General features: G+C 44.5%; 1 protein-coding gene across 4 annotated transcripts in view; it reads right to left on the bottom strand.

Moving 5' to 3' along the window:
- tmco6 (transmembrane and coiled-coil domains 6) overlaps positions 1–22,214 on the bottom strand; it is a 44,683-nt gene that overhangs the window by 11,544 nt on the left and 10,925 nt on the right. Inside the window, exons 7-11 of one of the 4 annotated variants that reach the window (XM_078551215.1) lie at positions 16,278–16,394; positions 12,830–12,944; positions 11,135–11,315; positions 8,813–8,907; positions 7,434–7,604 (exon numbers count right to left, since the gene is read on the bottom strand). In XM_078551215.1, the coding sequence (XP_078407341.1) occupies positions 7,434–7,604; positions 8,813–8,907; positions 11,135–11,315; positions 12,830–12,944; positions 16,278–16,394 (679 nt within the window). The remainder of the gene's footprint in view (positions 1–7,433; positions 7,605–8,812; positions 8,908–11,134; positions 11,316–12,829; positions 12,945–16,277; positions 16,395–22,214) is intronic. The other 3 variants (XM_078551217.1, XM_078551216.1, XM_078551218.1) reach the window with 3 other exon arrangements.

The raw sequence follows: 22,214 nt of genomic DNA, 5'->3' as shown, positions 1-22,214 counted from the left end.
TGGTGTGGGTGAAGTGGGTTCCGGTTTATTGGCAACAGTACTGGGGAAAGTAGGGGCTGTACCATTGGGATGGTCTAAACCTGAACCGTGCTGATGCCAGTGCCTAGCGAGCTGCCGGAACACCAGTCTTTGAGCCACGCATTCGTCTCTCTAGTATGCAAGTTCTTATGACTGACGGGAAGGCCAAGGGTGAGGTGCCATTTGCGTTAAGCAAATAGTGGAACAACATAAATTGCCACGCTCATGAAATGAAAACAGAAATATTCCGCACCTGAGGTGTTAACAATTCATAGGACTCACCTGCAACATCTGTTATATTTCCTGATTCAGCAGCTGTATGCAGTGCCAGGTTTCATTTTCACACTTTCTACAGTCATCTTTCCCAACCCTCCCCTGATGCCCATTTCCCATCCCACCGGGATTCAACATTCAAAAGAAGGATAGTATGACACACTGATCGTCCAGCCCCCAACCCCCACTGCAGCATTCGACAATGCAGAATGTTTGTTGTGGATTAGTTACACATCAGAAGTAAAAGCTGCTTTCGTCGATTTAAAAACCAACCAAAAAAAATACTGCAAATTTGACAAACATACTTACAATTTAACTAAAACCTCAATCTCTTTCCACCTTCACGGCTCGGAGTGAGAAGAACATTTCTGATTTGTAGCTTAAGTCAGCTTTCCAAAGCCCTTGGGGTGCCCCAAACATCCTTAAACAATATTCTGATCACTAAGCTATTCAAGAAACACTGGGACCTCCATTCTGTGCACAACAAATCCACTTTGCCCAATAATCCTCCAGGTCCTATGGGCAAGACAGTCTCTCACTGCCCATTCAATGAACATAAATCGACCACTCAGCCCAAGAACCGTATAACCTAGATTACACATATATTTTTTATTCATTTACGGGATGTGGGTGTCGCTGGCTGGGCCAGCATTTATTGCCCATCCCTAATTGCCCTTGAAAAGAAGGTGATGAGCTGCCTTCTTCAACCGCTGCAGTCCATGTAGTGTAGGTACACCTACAATGCTGTTGAGAGGAGGGGGTTCCAGGAAGGAACACAGTGAAGGAAAGACAATATATTTCCAAGTCAGGATGGTGTGCGGCTTGGAGGGGAACTTCCAGGTGGTGGTGTTCCTACGCATCTGCTGCTTTTGTCCTTCTAGATGGTAGCGGTCATGGGTTTGGACGATGCTGCCTAAGGAATCTTGGTGAATTTCTGCAGTGCATCTTGTCGTGGCACACACTGCTGCCATTGTGCGCTAGTGGTGAAGGGAGTAAAATGCTTGTGGAAGGGGTGCCAATCAGCAGGCTTTGTCCTGGATGGTGTCAAGCTTCCTGAGCATTGTTGCAGCTGCACTCATGCAGGCAAGTGGAGGGAGTATTCCATCACAGTCCTGACTTGCGCCTTGTAGATTGTGGACAGGCTTTGGGGAGTCAGGAAGTGAGTTAACTCACCATAGGATTCCTGGCCTCTGACCTGCTCTCATAGTGAACTCCTGCAGTGATGTCCTGAAACTGAGATGATTGACCTCCAACAAACACAATCATCTTCCTTAGTGCGAGGTATGACTCAAACCAGCAGAGAGTTTTCCCCCTCGATTCCCATTGACTCCAGTTTTGCTAGGGCTCCCTGCAGCCTTGATGTCTAATATTTGGCAGAAGGCACATGTAATAGCACTATTAAAGCCCAGAAAAGATCCCTCAGATCCTAAGAGTTTTTGGCCAATTTCACTGCTTTGCCACACCAATAAGCTGTTTGAATGCCTGATACTCAATAGGATAGCACCAACTGTAGACGAGAAGATCATTCCAGAGCAAGCAGGTTTCTGCCCCGGCAATTCAACAACAAGCCAACTGCTCAACCTCACACAACATATCGAAGATAGTTTTGAGCAAGGGATGATAACAGGTGCTGTTTTTGTAGACCTGTCAGCAGCATACGATATAGTGAACCATAGGCGTCTCCTCTGCAAGATCCTAGAGATGACAAAAGATATTCACTTAACAGAGCTGTTAGAAAGCAAGCTTCAGAATCGCCGGTTCTATGTTGAACTAGGTGGGAAGCGCAGCAGGTGGCGTATTCAGAAGAATGGTCTTCCTCAGGGAAGCGTGCTTGCACCGCTGCTGTACAACAGCTACACGAATGACCCACCTATAGACGGTGTCACACGCCATTTTATATATGCTGATGACTTATGTGTCACTGCCCAAAGCACTGATTTTAACACTGTGAGAAAACGCTTTCTGAGGCCTTGGAGGAACTAACATCCTACTATGAAGAAAACCACCTTCGCGCAAACCATCAAAGACGCAAGTTTGTGCATTCCACCTCAGAAACCTTGAAGCCAAATGCCAGCTTAAAGTAACCTGGTGTGGAGCAACACTGACGCATTGCGAGCACCCTATCTACTTAGGAGTCACCCTTGACAGATGCCTCACCTTCAAGAACCACATCGAAAAGACAAAGGCAAAAGTGAGCGCACGAAACGACATCCTGAATAAGCTCACTAACACAAAATGGAGAGCAAGCTCGAAAACATTGCGAACCAGTGCACTTGCTCTTTGCTATTCCACTGCCGAATACGCCTGTCCTGCATGGGAAAGATCTCCTCATGCTAAGAAGATCGATACCGTTCTGAATGCAAGCTGCCGTCTTATCATAGGCTGTTTAAAACCAACAAATACCAACAGCCTATATATCCTGGCGGGTATCACTCCCCCTGATATAAGAAGAACGGTAGCCAGCAAGAAAGTGCGACTCCGTCAAACATCAGATGAGAGGCACCCTCTACATAGTCATACACCTACACCCAGCCACCTAAAGTCAAGGAAGAGCTTCATGGATAGTGTTGTTCCATTACAATCAACCCCATCTGAAGCCCGCATCGCCTTGTGGAAAGACCGGCTCACCAGTCTCAAACAACCCCCAGCGATGGAAATTCTACCGGATGAAAGCCTTCCCCCAGGAGCTAATTGCAACTGGGCAACCTGGAAGTGCCTTAACAGGCTTAGGACTGGTGTAGGACGTTCAAAGGTGTCACTAAGCAAATGGGGATATACAACCTGCCCGACAACTTGTGAATGTGGAACTGAGCCACAGACTATGCAACATCTCCTGCAATGTCTATTGCTAGAGGAATCCTGCACTGTTGCAGATCTTGCCGAATTCAACAACAAGGCGCAAAAATGTGTCCAGTTCTGGTTGGGCCACGTATAGACTGTCCGTGGACGCGATAAGAAGAATCTCTGGATTATTACCTGAGCCACGTGCAAATTGGCATTGGGCAAATCAGATTAGGGAGATGAAGTGTGGCTCAAAGAGTGGTGTGGGAGAAGTGGGTTCCGGTTCATTAGGCACTGGCACCAGTACTGGGGAACGCGGGATCTGCACCGTTGGGGCAGTCTACATCCAAACCGTGCTGGGATGGGTGCTCTTGTGAACCAAATAACTAGGCAAGTAGAGAGGGTTTTAAACTAAATATTGGGGGCAAGGGATCAAATTTGGGATGTGGTACACCAAAGAGTAGAGACAAGGCAAAAGAGAAAGGTGCCACCAAAGAAGTGGTACTGAGTAAACTGTTGGAGCTGCAGGGTGACAAGAGCCCGGGTCCTGATGGACTTCATCCTAGGGTCTTAAAAGAAGTGTCTAGTGAGATAGTTCATGCATTGGTTTTAATTTTCCAAAGCTCCTCGATTCAGGGAAGGTCCCTTAGATGGGAGATAGCAAATGTAACTCCATTATTCAAAAAAAGGGAGGGAGACAGAAAGGAGGAAACTACAGGCCAGTTAGCTTAACATCTGTCATAGGGAAAATGTTAGAAGCTATTATTAAAGAAGTTATAGCAGGGCACTTGGATAAGCTCAAGGTCATCAGGCAGAGTTAACATGACTTTGTGAAAAGGAAATCGTGTTTAACCAACTTATTGGAGTTCTTTGAGGAAGTAACATGTTCTGTGGATAAGGGGAACCGGTGGATGTACTGTACTTAGATTTCCAGGAAGCATTTGGTAAAGTGCCACATCAAAGATCGTTGCGGAAATTAAAGCTCATGGTATAGGGGGTAACATATTGGCATGGACAGAAGATTGACTGGCTAACAGAAAGCAGAGAATAGGCATAAATGGGTCTTTTTCAGGTTGGCAAAATGTAACGAGTGGTCTGCCACAGGGATCAGTGCTGGGACCTCAACTTTTTACAATTTATATAAATGACCTGGATGAAGGGATTAAGGGATGGTTGCAAATTTGCTGATGACACAAAGATAGGGAGGAAAGTAAGTTGTGAAGAGGACATAAGGAGGCTACAAAGAAATATAGATAGGTTAATTGAGTGGACAAAGATCTGGCAGATGGAGTTTAATGTGGGAAAATGTGAAATTGTCCATTTTGGCAGGAAGAATGAAAGAGAAGCATCTTATCTAAATGGTGAGAGATTGCAGAGCTCTGGGGTGCAGAGGGATCTGGGTGTCTTAGTGCATGAATCACAAAAGATTAGTATGTAAGTACAGCAAGTAATTAGGAAAGCTAATAGAATGTTATCATTCATTGCAAGGGGAATTGAGTACAAAAGTAGGGAGGTTATGTTTTAATTGTACAGAGTACTAGTGAGACCACATTTGGAGTACTGTGTACATTATTGGTCACCTTATTTAAGGAAGGATGTAAATGTGTTGGAAGCAGTTCAGGGAAGGTTTACCAAACTAATACCTGGAACGGGTGGGTTGTCTTATGAGGAAAGGTTGGACAGACTAGGTTTGTATCCTGTTATGACACAGCAGTTGGTAAAGCTGAGTTATTTAAAAATCCCAGAAGGAAACTTTAAACAACGGTCATAACCTGTATTTTCAATTGGTATGCTTGAGATGCAGCTCTAAATTCAGGAATCAGACCACCAGTTCTTGAGAGGTTTTCATATCAAGCTAACATGAGACATTTATTAATTTATACAAGTTAAATATATACACATGGTTACAAATTACTATCATAACTTTTAACAAATTCCCAAACTAATCTCCATTAAGGCAACAGCAACCCATAGACTTTAAGCAGATACCAGGCAAAGCATTTTCACCTTACAAATTCAAAATGAGGTTCCTTTCACTTTGGTTCCTTTGCAAACAGTGGTAGGCTTACAGGCTTAGATGTTACATGCCTCTGCTTTGCACACACAAAACTGCCCTCGGCTATACCCAGCACATCTCATTGTATCAACAGCCCCTTTGAACTCCACCTCTTCTAACAATAAAACCCCTTTCATAATACCAATTTTGTTAGTAATATAAACATTGCTTGGTCTCTGCTGGCTAGGTGCCAAATTTCACTCCCCTTCATGAATGCTCTATTCAACTAAATGCAACTGCACTCTCTACCTCTCTTACATCTCAAAACTAGTATACATCAAAGCACCCAGACTAGCTGGCTTTAATCCAATTTAGACACACCCACAGACTAAACCTCTATTTTAAAAGAAAAATAATTTCCAGTCATATACATCAATAACTTCATGGCAATCCGCTGGAGTTTGGAAGAGTAAGAGGTGACTTGATTTAAACATAAAAGATCCTGAGGGGTCTTGACAGGGTGGATGTGAAGAGGATGTTTCCTCTCTAATGGGAGAATCTAGAACCAGGAGTCATTGTTTAAAAATAAGCGGTCACCCATTTAAAACAGGGTGAAATTTTTTCATTCAGACGGTCAAGAGTCTTTGGAACTGTCTTCCGGAAAAGGTGGTAGAAGCCAAGTCTTTGAATATTTTTAAGGCAGAGGTGGATAGAATCTTGCTAAGCAAGGGGGTGATAGGTTATTGGGGGTAGGTGGGATGCAGATTCGGGTTACTGTTGGATCAGCCATGATCTTATTAAATGGTGGAGCAGGCTCGAGGGGCTGAATGGCCTACTCTTGCTCCTTATTCATATGTTCACCAACTACCATTCAAGAGGGTCCCCTCCACTGTGGTGGATCATGGAGCTCTCATCGTATAAGGATCTTGCTCAGAAAATGTGGCGGCACGACACACCATGCCACAGGATGGACTGTTTCGTCCCCATTCCCCATGTGTGGCTATGCCAGCCACCATCGGTATGGAGAACTGAGAAATTCCACACTCCTATTCTGAAGCCAAGGACGGGATACTGCTCCGCATGGCATACTCCTCAATGACTTAGTACTCTAACTGTGTGCCTACAACTTTCACATAGCTCATGCAGGTGGGCATTCCTCGTGTGAAAGGGCTAGAAAATTAGGAAGATGCGGAGTAAGAAGTGAAGCCTGGCACAACCCTGTTCCCTTCCTAAGCCTCTCTTTTCTCCTTCAAGGTGCCTAGCTACCACTTTAAACAAGCTTGTGGTCACCTGTTCTAATGCCATATGTAGCTTGTTGTCAAAGTTTGTTTGATATCACTCCTCTGAAATGCTTTGGGATGTTTTTACTACATTAAAAGTTGTTGTTAATCAGTGACTATCAGCGGGAATTTCAAACACATGGGGGTCTCACAACATTTGAATTCATGGAAATGCACTATCCAGCAGCGGGCCATTAGATCTCAAGGAAAGGCTGAAATCCAGTTAACTTTTTCTCTTTTGTAGGCTGGTACCACATAGGCTGTAGCTATAGTGCCCCAACTGGGGCCGGTAGCTCATTCAGCACCTGGGTCTCTCTCAGCTTGTATTTCTCAATATCACACCAGCTTGACATCCAGGACAAAGCAACCCGATTGACTGGCATCTCATTCACCAGATCAAGCATTCACTCCTCCAGAACCACAGCTCCTTGGCACCATCTATAAGATGCACTGCACCAACGCACCAAGACTTCTTCGATAGTACCTTCCAAAACCCAGGACCTGTTCTGCCTGGAAGGACAAAGGCAGCTGATGCATAGACATCAAGTTCCCCTCAAAGTCACATCCTATCCTGACTTGAAACTATACTGCCGCTCCTTCACTGTTGCTGGGTCAATATCCTGTAAATTCTTCCCCTACAAAACTGTGGGTGTACCTATGCATGGGCTGCAGTTCACCACCATCTTCTCAAGGGTAATTAGGGATGGGCACTAAGTGCTGGACTTATCAGCAATGCCTGTATCTCTCAAATGAATAAAAAAAAACGCTTGAAGTGTGGTTACTAACAGATGTGAAGAGAGCTCTGGGCAACTCTCTGTCAGGCAGCACAAGGAACAGAAGAGATGGTATGGGGAATCGAAAAGGAAAGATGATAATGTAATGCATTGGGCTATTTTGTGGGGAAATCTGTTAATACTAATTTAAAAGACTGATTTAAGATTTCAAATGTAGCATGCAGAACACTGCAAAACGTAAATGGTGGCAATTAACCTACAACACGCATGTGGAGAGTTTATTAAACACGAGCTGGGCCAGCACTAAGAACAAACAGCTAGTTTTACATTTGAAACAAGAAATAGTCTCACCTGCTGACAGCGTGAAAGGATCAGGTTCAGTACTTCGAGTGTCAGACGTACCACTTCCGGGTCTGCCGTTCTGAGGGTGGTACAAAGGGCAGGAAATATGCCTGTTTGGTGTTGCAGCTTCTCACAGTACTCAAGCCCCATCTCTGCAATGTTACCCAAAAGCATCAGAACCTGTATTAAGTACACGCAAGCACACTCTCAAATATTGAGTAACATTAAGAACTGCATAGTATTAACAACACAAACGGCTCATTCGGCCTAACTGGTCCATGCCACTGTTTATGTTCCACATGAGTTTCCTCCCACCGCTACTTCATCTCTATCAAAATATCCTATTATTTTCTCACTCATATGCTTATTCAGCTTCCCTTTAAATGCTTCGACACCATTCATCTCAACCACTCCATGGCTAGTGAGTTCCACATTTTAAGAACATAAAAATTAGGAGCAGACCACATGGCCCATTGAGCCTGCTCCACTATTAAATACAATCACGGCTGATCTCAGGCTTCAACTCAATTTTCCCGCCTGCTCCCCATATCCTGAATTCCCCGAGACACCAAAAATCTGTTGATCCCAGCCTTAAATAGGTTCAACGATGGAGCAGCCACAACCCCCTGGGGCAGAGAATTCCAAAGATTCACAACCCTTTGAGTGAAGAAATTTATCATCTCAGTCCTAAGTGATTGGTCCCAGATCCTGAGGTCCCCATGTTTTAGATTCCCGACCAGTGGAAACAACCTCTCAGCGTCCACCCGATCACCACTATTCTCGCCCCTCTCTGGGCAAAGAAGTTTCTCCCAAGATCCGTATTGGATTTATAGCAAATGACATGGGAATTATTGCTCATGTGGAGGTTAAACATCCACCATGACAGGTTGGGCTAACTGCTCTATTTCCATATTGTAATGTCTATGTAAAGATAGTAAAGAACAAAATGCAAAACGCCGAGAGACTGGGAGAGTTAGAGTACTAGAGGAATGAATGTTGATTAGCTGAATGATCTTTTCTTGTCCTTTTTTAATATACACATATACAACAACGCGCATTTAGATGACGCACAGCAATGGTTATCAGACACCGAGCCACATTAACTTAAGTGGCTGAAAGCTGGTCAGAGTGCTGTTAAGGAGAGTCTCAAAGAAGAGAGGGGTTTAGGGAAGGGATTTCGGTTTAGGCCAGAGGCAGGTGATAGAATGCCGATCACTCGTTCAGCAATGAAAATCAGGAATGTGCAAGTGACCAGAATTGGAGGAGCGCCGAAATCTTGGAAGGCTGTAAAGAGGTTGGGAGGGGTGAGTGAATGGAGGGATTTGGAAACAAGTATATAATTTACAGTCTCATGTCAAATTCAAACATACACTGAGGTGCAAACTTACCAGGGTATTTATCCCACCAGAGAAAGGAATTAGTTGGAGGAACACCGGCACTAGATTAAGGCAGAAGATGGCCGAACAGAGTCGTTCATCACCAGCTGCAGCAAGCAACATTGTCATTAAAAACACACACACATACACAAACATTCTGTGGGCGTTTCTCACTAAATGCTATATACATGAGCAACAGAAGTTAGAACAAAATTGAGACACAATAACAGAACTGAGAGGTTATACTCATCAGGAAAGGATGAACAGGCTGGAGTCCCTTTCTTCAGAGAGAGAAAGCTGAGGAGTGACCCGATAAAGATCTTTAGCATTATGAAGGGGTTCAAAAGGGTTGAGCGAGAGAGGAAATAGGGGCCATAAATATAATGGTAAATCACGAGCAGACCCAATAGGGAATTCAGTTAAAACCGGCTTACCCAGAAAGTAGTGAAAATGTGAGACTCACTACCACAGGGAGTAATTGAGACGATGAGAAGAGATGTATTTAAGGGGAAGTTAGAGAAGCAAAGGAGGGAGAAAATGCTGGAAGTGTATGGAGATGAAGGAGGGTGGGAGGCTCACGTGGAGCATGGACCAGTTGGGCCGAATGACTTGTTTCTGTGCTGTAAATTTGATGTGATTCCATATTTCAAACATAACCTACAGGTGTTCAGGTCAAGAGCTCGCAGACTGAAATCCAGGTTCAGTGCTGAACACATTAAATGTCCCCAGCAATCATTATAGAACAGAGCCTGAATTGTGTGATCGATACCACAGTGTAACTTCATCACCCATGTTATCGCAATGCAAGATGCGTTAGGAACATGGAAAGGAAACTCAGTGGCCAAATTGGGCACAGAAAACTCCCACGAACAGCAGTGTGGTAATAACCAGATAACCAGTTTAGTGAAGCAGATAAAATACTGGCCCAGGACACTTCCCAGACCCAGGGGCAGCTCAAAATAAAAACAGAAAGTGCTGGAAAAACTCAGGTCTGGCAGCATCTGTGGAGAGAGAAACAGAGTTAACGTTTCAAAACCAGTATGACTTCTTCAGAACTGGGAGAACTCGCTTGTTCTTCTTTCAAATTGTACTGTGGGATTTTTGTTTTACATTCACCTGAGAGAAAGGAGGCTTCAGTTCAACATCTCATCCAAAAGACAGCGCCTCCAACAGTGCAGCACTCCCTCAGTGCAGAAGTGTTAGCCTGAATTTTGTGCTCAAAAGTCTCTCAAGTGGGCTTAAATCCTTGACCTTCTGACTTAGAGGTGAGTGTTACCAACTGAGTCAGGGGAGATATCAAGAAGCACCTGACACTAAGGATCACATGAAATCTACAACTCGCCCCAGCTGCCCCTCCCTCAACCACCCCCCACAAGATCTGAAGACTTCAAGTCCGAGATTAAACCATTTTTATTAGGATATACAGGAAAGTCATGCAAATAGCGTTGAGGTACAGGTTATAGAAACTAACAGCATGGCAGGAGGCCATTTGGCCTTTTGTGCCCGTGCTGGCCATTTGAAGCAGGCTGCTTACACCACCCCTCCCCCCACCCCCGACTTTTTGCCGCTAACCCTGTTAAGTTCCTTATCCTCAAGTACTCATTCAACTCCCTTTCAAAATTATTTATGGTATCAGCTTCTCTCATCTTCTCATGTAGAGGGTTCCAGATCCCAACAGCTCTCTGAGTAAAAACATTTCTCATCTGCTCACTAGATCTTTGTCAGCAATTTTAAATCTATGCCCGCCGGTGATCAACCCATTCACCAAAGGGGAATGTTTTTCTCTATCTAACCTATCAAAACCTATCGTCTTGAACATCTCTTTGTCACCCCTTAATCTTCTATACTTCACAGAGAATAGTTGTAACTTTCTTCTCAAAACTGAAGTCCCTCATCTCTGGCAAGACCCAGGTTGGCCAAGATCTAACTGAATAGCCAAACAGACTCAAAAGGCTGAACATTCTAGTCCTGTTCCCAAGTACTGAAATAAAAATTTCATCCAATTACAATGATATGGAATTCATCTGACTGGAGAACGATACACTACACTGACATTATCTCAGAATTCATTCAGCCTAAGGGCGCAGAGCAGAAGTAAAATACACAGGAAATCTGAAATAAATCAGCATATTCCGTAAATGCTCTGCAGATTGGCAGCATCTGCAGAGAGAGAAATATCAATCGGAAACCTTAACTCTGCTTCTCTCTCTCTTTCTCCACCGGTTTAAAGTTTCTGATAGGAATGTTTCCTGTTTTTATTTAATGCAGCTGGCTTAAGTCACTTCTTTGATTGTTAATTTTTTGTTAATTATTTTGACATGGGCCAGGACTCACCAGTGAGGTTATTGAGAAGCCAGAGGCATTCCCGCGTCACAAACGGACGCGATTGCAGAAACCCGCTGATGAACGTGCTCAGTGCCTGCAGTACGTCGCCGTCATGGAATCGGACTTTGCTCCTGGCTGTTCCATCGCTCACGATTAGGTTGGCCAGGCAACGGGCCACTGGGTATATCAGCTGAAGTAGCAGGAAGAGAGAGAGAGAGAGATTTAGAATTCAAGCGAAACAAATGATCTGCGGCTGAAATGGATAGTCGGATTCTGCGGTGTCTAGATCGGTGCTTCCCAAAATTTTTCCCAGTGTGACCCCCATCAGATTTCCTGTGACCTAGGGTGAATATTTGAGGGGTATGAGGGTTGTTCGGTTGGTGGGGGGGGAGGTAGGAGAAACTTCAGTTGTTGAGTGGTGGAGGGGGGGAAGGAGTTGAGCGTGCCTTATCTCCTCCTCTGTCACCTCCCCCACCTTTGCCTCCATTTGCCCCTCCTTCACTCCTCATCGCCCCACCATAAGAGGGGTTGATGAGAAGGCAGGGTTTCTCCAAAAAATCAAATGAACACCATACTTTTACAGGCTTTTTTTTTTACAGCGGCTATCAGGCCTCAGGGAGCAGTCCGTTAGGCCACGCCAGCCAACAAAAAAAATGCAAGGATTTACAGGGGCCTGGCCGCTCTCAGAAATCGGGCTGAGCTCCATGACAGTGATTACTGCTTTGGACCTCACAACCCCAAAATCTCATCTCAGTGGGGTTGTGACCCACAGTTGACGAAGCCCTGGTCTAAATACTTTTTTCAGCACACAGAAAGCATCGGTTTCCATGACAAATAAAATGGGATTGTTTGGATCTGAGGCCCTCTTCTATTCCTAAACGCCACTCCAGGGACTTGAACACAAAATCAAGGCTGTCGTTCCCAGTACCGAGGGAGTGCTGCACTGTTGGAGGTGCCAACTTTCAGCTGACACATCAACTGAAAGACCCGTGTGCTCTCTCTGGTGGATGTGAAAGCTGGGGATGATTTCAAATAAGAGCAGGGGAGTTCTCTCCGCTGTGTCCTGATAAATATTTATCCTTCAACCAATAACACCAAAAGAGATGATCTGGTTCTTATCACACTTTTGCTTGTGGAAACTTGCCGTGAGCAAATTTGTTGCTGTGCTTCTCCAAATTACAACAGTGAAAGACAGACTTGCATTGACGTAGCATTTTACACAACCACCAGACATCCAAAACATATTACAGCCAATTAAGCACCTTTGAAATGTAGTCATTGTTGCAATATAGGAAATGTAGCAGTCCCTGCACTTCATGAAATAAGAGGCCGTGGTACCTTTGACGTCCAACTGAGAGAGAAGACGGGACCTCGGTTTAATGTCTTATCTAAATGAAGCCATCTCAGTACTGTACTGGAGTGTCGATCTTGATTTTTGGGTTCAAGTCCTGGAATGGGACTTGAGCCCACAACCTTCTGATTCAGCAGCAAGAGTACTCTCAACTGAGCCATTACACTGTGACTACACTTCAGGAAAAAAAAACAACAGCATTTCATTGGCTGTTTTGGGAGGCTGTGAAATACACAACATAAATTTGAGTCTTTCCTTTTTTCTTTCTATTGTACATGGACCTTCTCCCACACTGAACAGCCATTGACAACGGGCATGAGGGGATAAATTAATGATCTCCCAGCTCTACTTACCAATTCCATGCCATCTGTTGTTGTGCCTGAACCAACGGCTCTGCCCAGTGCAATCAGCAGTATTACAGCTTGGCGTATGAGGCCCTGGGAGATCATGCACTCACTGTTTACACCACTGCAAGAGAGATAACAGATTATTTTGATCAACTGACCCTCCCAGGTTTTCCTTACAGACAAGGTAAAGTGAACCCCAGTTCTCAGAAGTGCAGAGTATGAATGGGTAACTGGACAGTAAAGATACAGAGAGTGGACAGGGTGATCAATGCCTCAAGGGGAAAACACAGATTAATGCCTGTGATGTGGCCTTTCAGTAGAACTGGTTGGGAGGGACCTCTTCAACCGTACACCCAGGGTACAATTGAAGTAATTATGCTCAAACCCAAGGGAAGAGAAGACACCGTCTTGGCTGACGAAGCCTTGCTCAACTTGGCTTTGGAGCCACTTTTACATCTTTGCACCTGAAGTTCCGTGTTGATCCCACTGCTAAACCCATAGTATGAATGCAACCGTACAGAATTGCCCAAAGCAGAAAGGGTTAGAGGGGACAACAGATAAAGGCCAAACCTTCAAAGAAACAGGGAATGGTTTTGATCATCAATTAGTAAAAGGCCATTATTTACAATTCAGGTTTAGTGCAGTGCAGGAATCACTGCTCCACTCATCACTTCAGACCTCGAATGGCCCTCAACCCTAGAGAAGACAGTCATTTCAGATTACCTGTACCAGGGCACACCTGTACCAAGGCCAGGGGCACAAGGATCTTTAAAAGCAGGATTTAAGGCAGGAAAAGCAAATGGGAATCTGAGTCTTACATGGGGTACACTGAACGTAGACAGCAATGATGTGTTTTATAAGACTTGCATAACGGACAATTAGAGTAGCGTAGGCAGTTTTGGTGTCGTATAATAGACATGACACTGGAAAAGCTGTAACATAAATTCATTATGGTACCAAAGATGGAAGGGCATAGTTATGGTGAGAGAATTGAAGTATTTTGGCTCCATGTGCAGAAGGTGGTTAGCTGGAACCATGTGGATAGTTCCTTCAAAGGGCCAGCCGAACCACAATGGGTTAAATGGCCTGTGATTATGATTCTAGGGGGAACCTAAAAGGAACATAGAAAATTGTAAAAAGGGCTTGATAAGTTAAATAGTGAAATATTATCTTCACTGACCAGTGAGTGAGCAACAAAACAACCTTAGGGGAAGAGGAATAAGAGTTTTCTCATACAAAGGGGTTAGTGATGCATGGAACAACACAAGTATCTATTGGATTTGATTCAAAGGTGATGACTGCAGCAGTATTGTGTGGTCAGGTTTTTAAATGGGTAAACCGGAATCTTTACGTTCAAATCCCAGCATCAGAATTTTGAGAATTTTAGTTCAGTTTAAAAAAAATATCTGAAAATTACAAAGCTGCTGTCACTGCCAGTGACCATGTGGCTCTCGTAGAAAACCAAGTGGTTCACTAATGACCCTGGCGGGTGGGAAACCTGCCATTCTTACCTGGTCTGGATCTAGATGTAATGCCAGTCTCCCGGGGGAGATGGCGGCACAGTGGTAATGTCGCTGGACCAGTAATCCAGAAGCCCAGGCTAATGCACAGGGGTCATGGGTTCAAAACACACCATGGCAGCTAGAATTCGAATTCAGTGAATAAAAAATATAAAGCTAGTCTCAGTTTTCATGGTCACCATTACCATCAACAATTGTTGTAAAATCCCATCTGATTCACTCGTGTCCTTTAGCGAAGGAAATCTGCCATCCTTACCTGGTCTGGCCTACACCCGACTCCAGACCCACAGCAATGTGGTTGACTCTTAACTGTCCTCTGAAATGGCCCAGAAAACCACTCCGTTTAAGGGCAATTAGGGATGGGCAACAAATGCTGGCCTTGTCGTTGATACCCACCTCCCATGAAAGAATAAAGGAAAAAAAAAACATAGTTGACACTTAAGTGCCCTCCGAAGTGGCCCAGCAAGTCACTGAGCTATAGAGAGCAATAAGGATGTGCAGAAAATGACGAACCTTTCTGGTGATGCCCACATTCAAGAATAAATGTTTTTTTAAAAATTACATTTTCGCAAACCTTTGAAAATATTAAAAGTTGGGGGCGGGGGGGTGGGAGATGGGGTTAGAATAGATAGCTCTGATGTGAACTTTGCACTGATAACGTGTTGAAGATTCATTAATGCTGTTATTGATAATATAAGTCAGCATAAACACCAGTATACTGGGTAAAACAGGACAGTCAGTGTGATGCGGTGCAGGACGAGGATGTGAGACCCAGTTGAGGTGGAGGCAGTGGCGTAGCAGTATTTTCACTGGACCAGTAATCCAGAGACCCATAAAATGCTCTGGGGATCTCCGGAGGTCCTCATTATCAAAGATGCCAGTCTTCAGCCAATTCGATTCACTCCACATGATTTCAAGAAACAGCTGAAGGCACTTGATACTGCAAAGGCCTTAGGATATTCTGAAGACTTGTGCTGCAGAACTTGCCACACCCCTAGCCAAGTTGTTCCGGTATAGCTACAACACTGTCATCAACCCCACAATGTGGAAAATTGCCCAGGTATGTCCCGTACACAAAAAGCAGGACAAATGCAACATGGGCAAATACCAACCCATCAGTCTACTCTCCTTCATCAGTAAAGTAATGGAAGGAGTCATCAACACTGCTATCAAGCGGCACTTGCTTAGCAATAACCTGACACTCAGTTTGGGTTCCACCAGGGCCACTCAGCTCCTGACCTCATTATAGCCTTGGTTCAAACATGGACAAAAGAGCTGAACTCCCGAGGTGAGGTGAGAGTGACTGCCCTTGATATCAAGGCAGCATTTGACCGAGTGTGGTATCATGGCGCCTGCAAAGCTGGAGTCAATGGGAATCAGAGGGAAAACTCTCCACTGGTTGGAGTCATACCTAGCACAAAGGAAGATGATTGTGGTTGTTGGAGGTCAATCATCTCAATCCCAGGATATCACTGCAGGAGTTCCTCAGGGTAGTGTCCTAGGTCCAACCATCTTCAGCTGCCGCAATCATGACCTTCCTTCCATCATGCGGATGTTCACTGATGATTGCACAATGTTCAGCACCATTCGCGACTCCTCAGATACTGAAGCAGTCTATGTCCACATGCAGCACGACCTGGACAATATCCAGGCTTGGGCTGACAAGTGGCGAGTAACATTTGTGCCACACAAGTGCCAGGCAATGACCATCTCCAACTAGAGAGAATCGAACTAACACCCCATGACATTCAATGGCATTACCAACTCTGAATCCCCCACCTACACCACATGGGCTGCAGCGGTTCAAGAAGGCAGCTCACTACCACCTTCTCAAGGGCAATTAGGGATAGGCAAGAAATGCTGGCCTAGCCAGCGAAGCCCACATCCCATGAATGAATTTTAAAAAAAAGCTGAAATGACCACTGGCTTTTTACCTACTCACGATGTAATGCAGGCACCAGGCACATTCTACAGCCGTCTGCACCCCAAATTCACAATCCAGGTCCAACAAACGGATCAAATGTGGAGTCAGGTTTGCTTCCAGAACAGAACTGCCAGGAAAACAAATATATATGTTAGCAACAGAAGGAAAAGGAGACAGTGAATGCTAAAACCATGGAATTCTAGAAATTCAGTTACCGGTACAGCATCTAACAGAACGAGCTTGCATTCACACAATGCCTTTCACAACCTCAGGAAGTCACAAAGCACTTTGCAGCCAATGAAGAACAGGTCAAGTATCGTTTATCCAAAACCCTCAGGGGTGACTGCATTTTGGATTTCACACTATTTTGTTTTTCAGGTACCGCATATAAAAACTTACCCGACAATACCCTAAAGCTAGCTATAGTCTCAAGTAAATAAATCGGCTATAAAAATAAGATGCATCACTGGATAATACAGGATACCTGTAATAAGTTTCTTTTTGATGTGTTCATCACAAAAATCGCCAAGGTAAACAGTGCAGACGAACAACTAGGCTTCGTGCTAAAGGTCAAATGAGGTTCAAAGAAAGTGAGGTTTTCGGATAAAGGATACTTGACCTGTACTTCTGAAGGGTGCTGTTGTAATGTGGGAGATGCAGCAGCCAATTTGCACATAGCAAACTCCCACAAAGAGCAATCTAATAAATGATCAGATCATCTGTTTTAATTATGTTGGGTTGAGAGTTAAATATTAGGCCAGGACACTGGGGAGAAATCCCCAGATGTTCTTTGAAAATAACGGCCATGCGACCTTCTACATCCAGAGAGAGCAGGCGACACCTCAGTTTAAGACTCATCTGTAGGACAGCACCTCCAATAGTACAGCAATTCCTCAGCGCTGCACTGAAATTTTAGCCGAGATTTTGTGCTCAAGTCTCTGAAGTGGAAGTTGAAGGTGCAACTTTACAATTCAGAGGCAAGGTACTGAACAAGTGAAAGGTTTATAGTGACATCCGTTGACAGTACTGGTGGGTTAATCAGTGTCTTTCCCATTCCTCCCTTTCAATGCAGGCTACAGCCTTTATTAACCAACAAAAACAAATGGCCTGCTTTTGGTTCCAGCTTTTACTACTAAGCTGCCGGAACTTCAATGTCATTAACAAAGAGCACTATCACCCTCTAGTGACAGGAAATCAGCACAGCAGCTAATTGACCAGAACTCCTTCCAACTGAATGTGCAACAGAAACTGAAAATGCTCAAAAACCTGAAATAAAAGGAGAATAAGCTGAAAAATTCACACCAGCTCAGTCAGTATGTGTAGAGAAAAGACCCATTCATGTTTCTGCTATGTATCCTTCAACAGAATTGAAGGTTAAAAGATAACGATTAAACAACCTGCGCTTATATTAGGCACTCCTCAAGACCTCAGGACATTACAGCCAATGAAGCAGTTTTTTATTTGAAGTGTAGTCACTACTGTAATGTAGGAAACACAGCAACCAATTTGGGCACAGCAAATTCCCATAGAGATTTTGGGAAAATCATCTGTTTTAGTAATCTTGCTTGAGGGATAAATTGGTACGAGTTAAACAGGGACCTCGATTAGTAAAAACCAACGGTCAGAATTCTCCAGGCAAACCCTGTACACCATAAGGCCGATATTAGCAGAACTCTCCAGAAAGATCTTGGAGATCACAAGGGATTAACTAGCGAGGAGACATAAAGGGGGAGGCGGGGAAATGAAGATAAACAGATAAGGCAAAGGCAAACAGTATTAGGTTAGAACGAGATAAAGGGGCCTTGCTTGGGTAAGGAAAAGATACGTACTTGGGACTGGGAACATCTGCTTATTATGTAATTATGTACTGACAAAATTGGAATTTGAAAATAACGCAATGTGAGAGAGACTGTGTAAAAAAAGATGGTTTTCCTGTAATCGGTAGAGTTCTGTTTTTAGCTAGTTTAAGACAGACTCTGCCTGCGTTCGCTTGAATAAAATGATCGTTAACCTGTATCTGAGTCTCCTGTGGTCGATTCTGAGAAGGCACCACAACATAAATAATGAACAGGAAACTAGGGAGAATTACTTTCCCTTCTTCAAAAATATTACCTACAATGTAAGATTACATCATATGTAATATGCAAATGAATGTCCTCTGTCAGTAAGGGACACTATACAATGACTTTACACTTACTCATAGCCTTTGCTCTCCTGCAATGCCCTTTCTAGCCTTTGCAGACACAGATCCCCAATGTGAGCTAAAGCCAAACATGACGTGTGATGGATGCCTCTGGACCTATGGTTCCCAAAGCTCTCCACCACTGAGAATGTCGAGGGGGCAGGGGTAGTCTCCTTGTGCCATCTCCGAGAGGGCATATGGGCCCACGGTTCAACATCTCATCTGAATGATGGCAGCGGTCCCTCAGTAATGGAAGGGGTCGTCAATAGTGCTATCAAGCAGCACTTGCTCAGCAAAACCTGCTCACTGATACTCAGTTTGCGTTCCGCCAGGGCCACTCAGCTCCTGACCTCAGTACAGCCTTGGTCTAAACATGGACGAAAGAGCTGAACTCCAGAGGTGAGGTGAGAGTGACTGTCCTTGATATCAAGGCAGCATTTGACCGAGTGTGACATCAAGAAGCCCTAGCAAAACTGGAGTCTATGGGAATAAGGGGGAAAACTCTGCTGGTTGGAGTCATACCTAGCACAAAGGAAAATGGTTGTGGCTGTTGGAGGTCAATCATCTCAGTCCCAGGACATCACTGCAGGAGTTCCTAAGGGTAGTGTCCTAGGCCCAACCATCTTCAGCTGCTTTATCAATGATATTCCTTCCATTGTGGGGTGTGGTGGCATTGTGATATTGTCACTGGACTCGTATTCCAGAGAGCCAGGGTATTGCTCTGGAGACCTGGGTTCAATTCCCACCACGGCAGATGGTGAAATAATAAAAAAAATCTGGAATTAAAAGTTTGATGATGACCCTGAAACCATTGCCAATTGTTGTAAAACCCATCTGGTTCACTAATGCCCTTTAGGGAAGGAAATCTGCTGTCCTTACCTGGTCTGGCCTACATGTGACTCCAGACTCCCAACCACAGCAATGTGATCAACTCTTAAAAATGCCCTCTGAAAGAGGGCAATTAGGAACGGGTAATAAATGCTGGCCCAGCCAGCAAGACCCACATCCCATGAACGAATAATGAAAAAAAAGCAAGGTCAGAAGTGGGGATGTTTGCTGTTGATTGCGCAAAGTTCCCCACCATTTGTGACTCCTCAGACACTGAAGCAGTCCATGTCCAAATGCAGCAAAACCTGGACAATATCCAGGCTTGGGCTGACAAGTGGCAAGAAACATTCGCACCACACAAGTGCCAGGCAATAGCCATCTGCAACAAGAGAGAATTTAACCATTGCCCCTTGACATTTAATGGCATTACCATCGCTGAATCCCCACTATCAACATGAACTGGACTAGCTATATAAATACTATGGCTAAAAGAGCAGGTCAAAAGCTAGGAATTCTGTGGCGAATAACTCACCTCCTGACTCCCCAAAATCTGTCCAAGGGCAGCCAAGGACAAGGCACAAGTCAGGGGAGTGATGGAATACTTTCCATTTGCCTGGATGAGTGCAGTTCCAACAACACTCAAGAAGCTCAACACCAGAGAGGACAAAACAGTCTGCTTGATTGGCACCACATCCGCAAGTATTCATCCCCTCCACCTCAGACGAATTGTGGTAGCAGTGCACCATCTACTGGATCTGCTGTGCACTGCAGGATCTCGCCAAGGTTCTTTTGATCGCACCTTCCAAACCAACAACCTCTGCCATCAAGAAGGGCAAGAACAGCAGGCACATTTGAACTCCACCACCTGCAAGTTCCCCATCAAGCCACTCGCCATCCTGACTTGGAAACATATCGTCGTTCCTTCACTGTCGCTGGGTCAAAATCCTGGAACTTGTTCTCCAACAGCATTGTTGGTGTACCTACACCACAAAGACTGCAGTGATTCAAGAAGGCAGCTCACCACCACCTTCTCAAGGGCAATTAGGGATGGGTGATAAACGCTGGCCTAGCCAGTGACACCCATATCATATGAATGAATTTTTAAAATCTAGATGAAAAATGACCAAGGTCTATCCAGAACGATGTCTACCATCCTGGCAGCTGCACGAGATGCTAATGGAATTGATTAATCACAGCAATCAATGTCTATCGATTAGCCTATATCAGACCCACACGAGATGGGGAAAGTCCCAGTGCTGGGACCGCGCTCCACCCACCACGTCAAGTTTGACTTTAGTTCAAAAATAAAACCAAAGCAGCGCGGATGCTGGAAATCTGAAATAAAAACAGCAAAATGCTGGAAAAACTCAACAGCTCTGACAGCATCTGTGGAGAGAGAAACAGAGTTAACATTTCGAGTCCGTATGACTCTTCTTTAGAGTAAACTTTAGCTCTGTTTTTCTGCTCGACTTCAGTTCACACCAGAGCTCAGTGTGCAGAGCTGATTTCTGGAAGTGGGCACTACAAGGTGAACAGAGGCTTTGAGTTAGTGTAAAGACATTGTACAGTATGACAGAATACTCTCCACTTGCCTGGATGAATGCAGCTCTAACAATGCTCTAGAAGCTTGGCAGTATCCAGGACAAAGCAGCCCGCTTCATTAGCACCAGATCCACCACCTTCAACATTCATTCCCTCCACCACCAACGCAGCAACATGTACCAGCTGCAAGATGCACAGCAGCAACTCACCAAAGCACCTTCGACAGCACCTTCCATACCGGCAACCTGGAACGGCAAGGGCAGCAGGGGCATGGGAACACCCCTCTCCTCCGAGCCACACACCATCCTGACTGGGAAATATATCACCATTCTTTCACTGTCGCTGGAACTCCCTCCCTAACAGCACTGTGGGTGTACCTACACCATACGGACTGCAGCGGTTCAAGAAGGAAGCTCACCACCACCTTCTCAAGGGCAATTAATGATGGGCAATAAATGCTGGCCCAGCCAGCGACACCCACATCCCATGAAAAGAAGTATTCCTAATAAACTACAGACAATTTTTTTTTAAAAACAAAGTATGTCCAGGATAGAATCAGGTTATTGAGCTCAACTGGTCCACGGTGATGTCTATGCTCCATACAAGTCTCCTCCCACCCCTCTTCACTTCAACCTACCAGCATTTCCTTCAATTCCTTTCTCCCTCACGTGGTGCTTTCTAGTTTCCCCTTAAGTGCATTCACGCTATTTGCTTCAATTACTCAATGTGGTTGATAATAAGAAAAAAAAAGATGCCAGATTATCGAATGTAAATATCTGCAGTCACACTCCAATGTAGGGTATCGCGCAATAACCGCGGACTGCCCTGAATCAACTCAATCTATATTCCCAGCTTCTATTGCTTTCAAGATGCTTCTCCCTTTCTGCTTTTTCTACTTAATTTAAGCTCCACAGTTTCCTTTGTGCTGAATGAGTCTTATAATATGATATACATTCAGAACATAAGAAATAGGAGGAGGAGGCGGCCATATGGCCTGTCGAACCTGCTCTACCATTCAATACGATTGTGGCTGATCTTGGGCTTCAACTCCATTTTCCTGCCTGTTCCCCACATCCCTTAATTCTCTGACACCCCAAAAAATGGTCTATCCCAGCCTTAAATGTATTCAACGATGGAGCATCCACAACCCTGTGGGGTAGAGAATTCCAAAGATTCACAACCCTTTGAATGAAGTCATTTCTCCTTACCTCAGTCCTAAATGATTGGCCCCTTTACCCTGAGACTGGGCAGCATTTTAGATTCCCTGACCAGCAGAAACAATCTCTCAGCATCTACCCTATCAAATCTCTTCAAAACTTTGCAGGTTTCAATGAGATCACCTCTCATTCTTCTAAATTCCAGAGAATATAAGTCCATTTTACTCAGCCTCTCATC

This window comes from Cetorhinus maximus, chromosome 10, assembly GCF_964194155.1.
Source record: "Cetorhinus maximus chromosome 10, sCetMax3.hap1.1, whole genome shotgun sequence".
NCBI lineage: Eukaryota > Metazoa > Chordata > Chondrichthyes > Lamniformes > Cetorhinidae > Cetorhinus > Cetorhinus maximus.
This window is presented reverse-complemented; position numbering and strand designations above follow the sequence as displayed.